The sequence below is a fragment of the Poecilia reticulata genome, linkage group LG20 (genome assembly GCF_000633615.1).
Source record: "Poecilia reticulata strain Guanapo linkage group LG20, Guppy_female_1.0+MT, whole genome shotgun sequence".
NCBI lineage: Eukaryota > Metazoa > Chordata > Actinopteri > Cyprinodontiformes > Poeciliidae > Poecilia > Poecilia reticulata.
Genome location: NC_024350.1, coordinates 10,233,252 through 10,242,433, shown reverse-complemented (window position 1 = coordinate 10,242,433; position 9,182 = coordinate 10,233,252). Strand labels below are relative to the sequence as shown.

At 42.0% G+C, this 9,182-nt stretch overlaps 1 protein-coding gene across 2 annotated transcripts; it reads left to right on the top strand.

The window, feature by feature from the left end:
• Positions 1-776: 776 nt before the first annotated feature.
• Positions 777-8,964, top strand: arxa (aristaless related homeobox a). 2 transcript variants are annotated; one of them, XM_008438604.2, is made up of 5 exons: positions 777-1,222; positions 1,521-2,091; positions 3,415-3,460; positions 4,854-5,185; positions 7,190-8,964. In XM_008438604.2, exons 1-5 carry the CDS (start codon positions 1,033-1,035, stop codon positions 7,458-7,460), a joined length of 1,410 nt encoding a protein of 469 aa, XP_008436826.1. In that variant the 5' UTR covers positions 777-1,032; the 3' UTR covers positions 7,461-8,964. The 2 variants fall into 2 exon arrangements, with proteins under 2 accessions (XP_008436826.1, XP_008436827.1); XM_008438605.2 differs by having other exon boundaries at positions 7,164-7,312.
• Positions 8,965-9,182: the final 218 nt, after the last annotated feature.

Genomic DNA, 9,182 nt, shown 5'->3' with positions numbered 1-9,182 from the left:
TGCTGCTGTTTTATGGAGAGGTAGACAAAAATAGTATGATATGGAAAACAAAAACCTTACATAAATAAATAAATAAGGCATTTCATTAGCTTATAGGGACATTTCTATTCTTTTGGAAACTTTTTAAAACGTCTTTAGGTCTTCTGCAACAGCAGGTTACTGCAGCCTTGCTATATTTTCACTAATTGTGTGAGTCAAAAATATGAATCAGCTTCCAATTGACTTTTGTGACATAGTATCTGACGTTTCAGCATTTCAGAAACAATCTACTTATGATTCACATTTGAAACATTAACAAGAAGAAGAAAACATATCTCAAACCACATGTTTATTACAGCAGCTCTCAAACTGAACAGGCCCAATAAGTCGGGTATTTTGGACTGTGGTAATTAGACTTAAAAGCACAGGTGTTCTTTATAACGTAAATAATAGCGTTGAGAGAGCTGAGTGGAGTTCAGGCACAATGGTTGTTGTTTACACCTGTTATGAACTCTTATGCCAGCAGGCATTACTGATTAAGTCATTGTGTTTTCCTGACATTGTAGAACTTCAACAATGATGTTTGCTTCTATCCTGCACGTTGGTGAAAATCTGTTAAATAAATAAGTGTTATCTTTGATCAAACTGAAATCCCACTGACTGTAAAATGCTCCTCTCTGAGTTCGTTCCGCGGAGGAAAACTGCGTATTCCATGTCGGGTTTTGTCACCTTTCCCTCAAATTAACTTTAATCGTAAAATATATAAAGCAGCTCCGCGCTGTCTCTCTTCAGGCGGACACACACACACGAGCCAATCGGGCGCGCGGTTACATCCTCCACGCACGTTGAATGAGCGCGCGGTACAGGAGCAGAGTGCAGCGCGAGACGGACGAACCGCTGCCTGTCATTAGCTCAGAGAGTGACAGAGCAGCGACAGAGAGAAGAGAGGAGTAGAGGACACGCACCCACACCCACACAGAGCGAGAGGACAGGGGAAGAGGGAGCAGAAGCACCCCGAGAGAAGTGGGAGACTGACAGAAGCCAGGCGTCAACATGAGCGCTCAGTTTGAGGAAGATATTCTAGACCGGGGTGAGAGAAAGAGCAGCAAATCCCCGACGTTGCTCTCTTCTTACTGCATAGACAGCATTCTGGGCCGCCGCAGTCCCTGTAAGGTCAGACTGATTGGGGCGCAAAGTTTGACCGGTCTGCCCGGCAGAGGAGAGTTTGACAAGACGACTGACGGTAAGCTGAATCTAAACTTTGAAAAGATACTTTGGAGAGTCAGGGTGGAATTGGTGACATGTGTAAACAGTAAGCCCATATGTCTGCTTAAGTTGTTAAATTGTATCAGGTAAGTGCGCGTGTTACATGATTAAATTTGAGTTGTTTCTACTAAGCAGGACGAATTGCTTACTGTCCTGTGAAATTATTCGATTTTATGTTCCTAACGAGGTATTAACAAATTAATTCCTGCCTGGATACAGTTTTGTGTAAATATTTTTTTCTTCTACTATGTTTCCCGCACTCCCAATTTCCTCAGGGTCAACGAAAGAGCCCCTTTCTCTCGGCGCTGACTTGCACCTGCCTCCCAAACTCCGTCGGCTGTATGGACCGGGGGGGAAATACCTACACGACCACGCAGAGAAGCTGGAAAGAGAGAGGCTGCTCCTGGAGCAGGCCAGCGAGAGCCTCAAAATCAGCCAGGCGCCGCAGGTGAGCATCAGCCGCAGCAAGTCCTACCGGGAGAACGCCTCACTTCACCGGGGAGAGGGCGAGCAGAGTCCAGGGGAGGCCTCGGAGGACGGCGCACTCGGACTGGTGGAGCTCGGGCCCCTCAAGTTCGAGGAGGACGGCGGAAAAGAGGAGGAGGGGAGCTGCGCGGACGCGGCCGCGCTGTCCCCGAAGGACGAGGAGAGGGAGGAGAGCTTGAACGCCGGAGACGGGGACGTGAGGGACGGGGAGGACAGCGTGTGTCTGTCGGCGGGCAGCGACTCCGAGGAGGGGATGCTGAAAAGGAAGCAGAGAAGATACAGGACTACGTTCACCAGCTACCAGCTGGAGGAGCTGGAGAGGGCTTTCCAGAAGACGCACTACCCCGACGTGTTCACAAGGTTAGAAAATACAAACGAATAAATATTAATTCAATTAAGGAATGGTTAAAAAAAATATATGCACAATTTAAAGAGGATAATCTATATAGCAGTACGTGTTTAATATCTGTAAATTAAAAATATTACTTAATTTTTCCAGCTCCACGGTATAGGGGACTGCCTGCTATTTAAAAAAATCTTAAAGAATCAACAGTAGTAGTACTACTAATATTATTAATAAAAAATATTACAATTTAACTTTATTATAATAATAATAATAATAATAATAATAATAATAATAATAATAATAATAATAACGTATTATTATTATTATTATTATTATTATTATTATTATTATTATTATTATTATTATTAATGTTTTAAAACATTTTCCTATTACGCAAAAACCCACAAAAAATCCCTGGAATTCATGTTTATTATTTTATTACCTAAAGTTTTTAATTAATTGCATTTATTCATAAAAAAATACAATCACTTTCTAACAAAGCAATTTAAAAAAAAATCCATCTTACGTTTCTGTGCGGGTCACGTCATAAACTGCCCATAGTATACAGGTTTCTTGCATGTTTAGCCCGGTCTTTGCTGCTCGTTTTGGGACGTTTGATAAAAACCTGAACCCGTAAAACGTGTCACTGTCAGGAGGAGAAATTGGATCAGACTATAGAGCCGATGGGCTTACAGACCAATTCAGGCACATGTCTGAAATATTGGGAAAGAAGAGCAACGTTGCATTTTATTTATTTTTAAAAAAAAATTTTTGTTATTTTGGGTTTGCAAGTTGAGTACTTACGTGCAAAACGAAACAAACTCAAAAAGAATTACACGGTCTTAAGGATATTCATTCTATAATGTCTTTTCTTTACCCTATATATTTCCACATTTCCTCTATCGGCGCAGGATTATTCATATTTTCCAGTCGATTTACTTTAAAGAGAGTCGGTCTAATTTGGACTGCGGGGCCCCATCTCGCTGCTAAATCTGGAGGGAGCGCCAATTGCTTTGTGTCAGGCTAGTTTAGATGTCATTATTCCGACCATTATGTTGTTACAGTGACAGGCCTTGGCTAAGGAAAATCTAACAATCACTAGGCCTATTTCTACCCACGCGTGACAGGGGAAAATAGAATATGGGTATGGCGTCTTTTTGCACAAAAAAAAAGAAAGAAAAAATTATCCAACCTATTTTGGTCGTCTATTGTTGACAGTTAACAACAGGAGGGGACAAAACAGCAATTCTATGTGCTTCCAAACGATGGCCTGTAACCTCGACTCCTTCCTTTCTACTCTTTCTTCCTATTATTTTTTTTATTATTATTCTTTGCAGAGAGGAGCTCGCAATGCGCCTGGATCTCACCGAGGCCCGCGTTCAGGTGAGTGCTTCCTTCTTCTATAAAGTGAATCATGCAGTAATGCAAATCGAAAGAGAGGGAGGGGGAGAGTGTGTGTGTGTGTGTGGGGGGGRGGGGGGGGGGAGAACAACATCCTCTAATGCTTTATCAGTCCTCTGTGAAATGTCCCCTGGATAATAACCTGCTGATATGCGTCACTGATTGAGGATCAACGATTATGGGCCAATTTGAGGCAATAATTTATTACAGTAAAATGTGTTAAATGGCCCCCAGTCGCTGTGCGGGGAAGGTCCTTCCTGTTATTGAATGTTATTACACGCGAACTGGGGAACGTTTTAGTGGCAATTAAGCCGACGCCGGCGATTCATAAAAGACTCACTTAGTGCAGGAGCAAACAGTGTCTGTATTCCCGGGATGAGTTGGTGTTTGAATTCCCATCAGATGGGGGCACATAGAGGGGGGCGAGGCCGGAATGTGTGTGTGCGTGTGTGTGTGTGTGTGTGTGTGAGCGAGGGAGAAAAAGAGGGGAGGGATAATGCTATTTGATTTCCCATTATGTGATTGCAATAGACCTGCATTGATCCGATGCTTTGCACTTGGGAGCGAATGAGAGACCATTAAAGGTGTTTGCACCCCCTCCCCACTCTCCCCGCACGTCCACGGTTTGGCTCTGAAAGCGTGTCTTGCATGTCCAAAGGCCGGACTCATAACCACAGAGACAGTTCAAACACGATGGAAACTCCAAGAGGTTATGGGCGACGGTAAAACAACAGATGTCTCTTTAAGGGGAGGCGGAGAGGGGTGGGTGGTGGGCTGTAGGTGAACAAATCACTTAACGGGCGCCATCAGGAGGTGATAAAAACTCATAAATTCCCGAGGGGCTGTGTAATGCTAAACAGTCCCCTCGGGGAATAATGCACGTTACGTCCCTGTCACTTTCCACATGTTGACATTTTGCTCATTGTGAGAGAGGTTCCTCTGCAGCGTCTGCAGAGCAAACTGTGCAGCGGCGGATGCGTGGGAAAGTTAAATACTCTCCTGCGTGGAAGTTCTGCGGCTCTTAAGAATTTAATTTAAAGCGCATTAATTGTTATTGGAGCCAGTTCAGCGGTAATTTTCTGGATCTTTTGTTAACAACGCTCTTAATTATCTCCTCCCCCTCCCTCCCCCCGAGAAGCCCGTCTAAAAGGGAGGGTGTTTAATTAGACAGAAAGTAGATTTAAGGAGCCGTGAGCGGCGGGGTTTACCGTGCATGTAATTATTGCTGACTTTCCGCCTGTTGGCCATGCACGTGAACTAGACAGCACTGACAGTGCAACAGAGACTCGTCGCGTTGATGACAGTAAAGCTAAATTACTAATCCCTGTAATGATTTCACACTGTGGAAGACCTTCATCAGTCTTTCCGTCTTTAGGTTTGGTTTCAGAACCGCAGGGCCAAGTGGAGGAAGCGTGAGAAGGCAGGGGTGCAGGCCCACCCATCAGGCCTGCCCTTCCCAGGCCCCCTTGCTGCAGGCCATCCTCTCAGCCACTACCTAGAAGGAGGGCCATTCCCTCCTCACCCGCATCCAGCCTTGGAGTCCGCCTGGACAGCTGCTGCAGCTGCAGCCGCTGCCTTCCCAGGCCTGGCCCCACCGCCTCACAACAGCTCTGCTCCACCCTTGGCTACCCCACTGGGACTGGGCACCTTCCTGGGCACTGCTGCCATGTTCCGCCACCCAGCCTTTATCGGACCCACTTTTGGCAGGTGAGTTGCTCCTGTAGAGATATGAACTTTTAAGAGTTAATCTCCATTTGAGGCATTTATTGTAATGGTAACAATTCAAAGTATAACTTCATTCACGTATTGTGTAAACTGCATACAGTCATAACCCAAGATAAAAGTTGCCCATGATGAAAAAGACTTTATCGTCCAGTAGTAATAATTATATTCAGACATATTTTTGAAACATAAATGCAGTGATTGCTGAAACTCTTTTAGAACCAACTTTGAAGAAATAAGAAAACAGCGAAAGTAAATACCAACTGGTTTTTTTACTGGCTGTTATGGTATAAATGCCAATCTGGGTGCAGCAGCCCTTCCATCTGTTTAACCAGAATGAAAGAGCAACCTAGCAATGACATTACTTTTAGTTCGTTTTAATAAACTATGATGTTTCATAAATCATCAAAACATCCACAATTCATTGTATTCACCATAGAAAAATTCAGTTCAGGCTTAGCATGGTTTGACCAGTCTTCATATTGTGTTTTTAACATTTGTCTAAATCTAAAGTGTATTTGTAATGCCATTTTTTGTATTTTTACAAAGAGAAAAAGATTTTAGAAATCTTAAATTGTGCTTTGAAAATTTTTTAAGTCCAATTCTGGTCTGTTTAGTCTCAGTATTTTGTCATTTAAACTGGAGATTATCAAATGCAGTCTTGACTCAGTAAAAACAATGAGACATCTTTTTGATTTGGGTCCAAGCTACATCTTTAGAATTAGACTTTAACTTTACCACCTGCAATTTATGATAATATTTTTTTACAGTGTATGCTGTACATAGTACAGGTGCGTGCCCACTCCCCATTGATTGGACTTATAAATAAGCAATAAAAAAAAACCTCACTGGGCAACTGACATGGTACCCCATATGTTGTGCCGCCCTGGACAGTGAGCCATAATGACACAAATTGACGACTGATTCCAACGTTGCTATTTGTTTCTGGTTTTTGCAAACATCGTCCAGTAGTTTGTGTTGTTATTATCATAGTGTGATTAATTCTTGTCATGATGAATCTTTTAAACAATAACAGCAAAAGATAAAGTAATTGCTAAGCCCCAGTTGATCGGATGCACAGCACCTCCTGCAGCTCTAATATTTGCTCTTTGCTCCTGTTTATGTCTCAAGCTGCCTATCTTTGCAGCAGGCCTCCCATAAAATATGACCCTCACATTCATCCCTGTATTTTAAAGTAAATCACAACCATTGTGCAGAAAAGACCCCAGCAGCAAGTCGGCTTAGGATAAACTCCCACTGCACAGTGCAGCTCTAATGGGAGGTGGTCTTCAGTCACACTCTTGTCTATGTTTATCTCCGTGTCTGATTATAAATGTGCTACACTGCTAGCCATTCACAGTTTGGCCTAATCAACCTGTTAAATGTGTTAATAAATTAACCAAATGTGTGAACCTGCAAATCAAGCTGTGAGGAGAGGGTGATGCCCCCCACCCCAACACCGTGTGACACAATTAGCTTTACCGATATAGAATGCTGAAAACTGTGTTCGCTGCATTTATACTTCCACTGAACACAGTCAGGTTAGAAATAAGAAATAATTTAAATATGTATATACAATTATTTATGTACATATATATTTTTTATGCAAATGAAAACACGTATTAAGGTGGAATAAATAAAAAAAATATCAAAATGCACAGCAACTCAACATATTTTAAACTTTTACACTGGATTAATCAAATAACACTACAGTAAAAAATGTACAATGTTACAATGTTACAATGTTAAAATGTTACAATGTACTAACATTTTGTCAGGATTTAATTCTGAAGATCTAGTCCCATCATCGATCATTTCTCTGAGTGTAAAAGAGAGTTCCTCTTCTGCAACTGTCACACTTCACTCTAATATAAGAGCCAAACACCTTTAGCTTCAAAATAACCACTCTGATGTGCTATCTAACAATGCATAAATCAACCTAAACATGTTTATTTTAATTTAGATGGTTGAACTCTGGTCTTCCTCCAGGCTGTTCTCCAGTATGGGTCCCCTGACAAGTGCTTCCACTGCTGCAGCCCTCCTCCGTCAGCCCGCGCCCCCAGTGGAGAACCCCTCCCACGCAGGCTCTGTCCTGCCCGACCCGTCCTCTTCTTCCTCTTCCTCATCCTCCTCGGCGGCGGCGGCGGACCGCAGGGCCTCAAGTATTGCCGCGCTGCGCCTCAAGGCCAAGGAACACTCGGCTCAGCTCACCCAACTTAACATCCTGCCAGCGGGAGCCGCAGGGAAGGAGGTGTGCTGAACACTCAGCAGCAGCTCTCGCCCCTCCCCTCCGTCCTGGGCTTACGCCCCATTCCATGACACCCCGCACCCTCTGAGAAAAAAACGAAACAAAAAAAAAACAAGAAAAGCAAAACATTCATACCTCTGGAGGCTGTCGTCCTGATGATGAACCCCCCTGCCCCTTGTTAAACCTTCCCAGTTACCTCATGTTTCCCCAACAAAAATAGCATGACCAAATGCAGAAGAGCACTGGCTGAGAAAGTGTGTCTGTGTGTCTCTGATAAGCATCGTTGCCATTCTTTCACGTAGTTTCCAGAAACACATAACATTAAACTCAATATCACGAGAGCTTTCGGTTAAAAAGAATATTTTGAAAAACATCCAAAGATTAAATACATTTATATAGCTATCTATTTCAAATACTTATTGCTCCTTCCACAGTCACTCAAAAGTGCATTGGGGATTGTTTACAGTGCATACATATACATATATGCTTAATAAAATATAAAGCAAACAAGTCACTAGAGGCGGAATGTAACAAATAAATGAGCTTTTAATTTAAAAAATAACAGTTTATAATCTTTCAAACATGAGGTATTGAAACAGCTTTTTGGTGGTTTACGTTTAACAACCAGGATTTTTTTTTATTTATTTTTTTCATGGTTTCATTTCCTTTCCTGAAGGCGAGACACACACACTCACCCCTAGCACAGAGCTGAAAAAACGGCAGGGGAACCCAGACTTTTATAAAACAGAGTTCCTCGGATGTGAACAACACGAGTGCTCGACATTAACTCTGCTTAATCTGTATGCATTATTATGTGGGCTGAGCCAGTCTGCATGTTTAACAAAGGCGAGTCAGAGGAGGTCCACCCCACCACCCCCCCMCCCTCACCCACATACACACACACACACACACACACACACACGCACACACACCCTGAACCAAAGGAAAACTTGTCCATAGACCTTCCATAGCCTTCTCTGCAAGCCTGACTCCTCTCCACTGCTCGCTTGTCCATCTGTCACACTCGGCCGCACCACTGCGAATGTATATCTAATTAAAATTTACCTTCTAGATCATCTACGTTTCTGTATTTGGTTAAATTTGATTTTCACAGCAGTGGTATTTCAGCTGACTCTGACACTCCAGGACATACGAGCAACGAGATCTGACTGTGTGAGAGAAAAATTGTAAATATTGTGTAAAAAAAAAAAAAAAAAAAAAAAAGAAAGAGAGAGAAAAGCTTGAAAAGTAAGAGAAAAAGGATCATTTTCAAAACAAGGTCGTGTATATTTTAAGAGACCCTGTTTTGATCAATTTGCACTCGGTGTAGTGTGTAATGAATGTCGCCTTGTGTAGATTTCCACCTGTGTTTATGAATTATTAGGTTTTTAGATAATTATTTATGTCAAAACTTTTCCCAGAGGAAATGAGTGAAGGATATTTGTTTTTCATATTAAGTGATTGTAATTTACTGGCTTAATAACATTAATTTGAATAAATGACATTGGTAAAATGAGTTAGTATTATTATTTTAAATTCCCTCGATAATTAGAGGCTTAATTCCAGGAAAAAAAATATTTTAAAAGTATATAAAACAATTAATAAAAGGTGCAAAGAAAAAATATGTGCTTTCTGTCTTACCTTGCAATGACAGGTGCTCAAAAGAGGAATATTTTCCCAAAAGCCAAAATATATTAGTACGTGTTTAATCTGCCGCAGTTCAGTTGACAAAAT

Coding starts and splice junctions, on each gene's coding strand:
- arxa (XM_008438604.2), top strand. CDS start 1,033: ATGAGCGCTCAGTTTGAGGAAGATATTCTAGACCGGGGTGAGAGAAAG. Junction 1,223..1,520: donor GTTTGACAAGACGACTGACG/GTAAGCTGAATC, acceptor CAATTTCCTCAG/GGTCAACGAAAGAGCCCCTT. Junction 5,186..7,189: donor ATCGGACCCACTTTTGGCAG/GTGAGTTGCTCC, acceptor GTCTTCCTCCAG/GCTGTTCTCCAGTATGGGTC.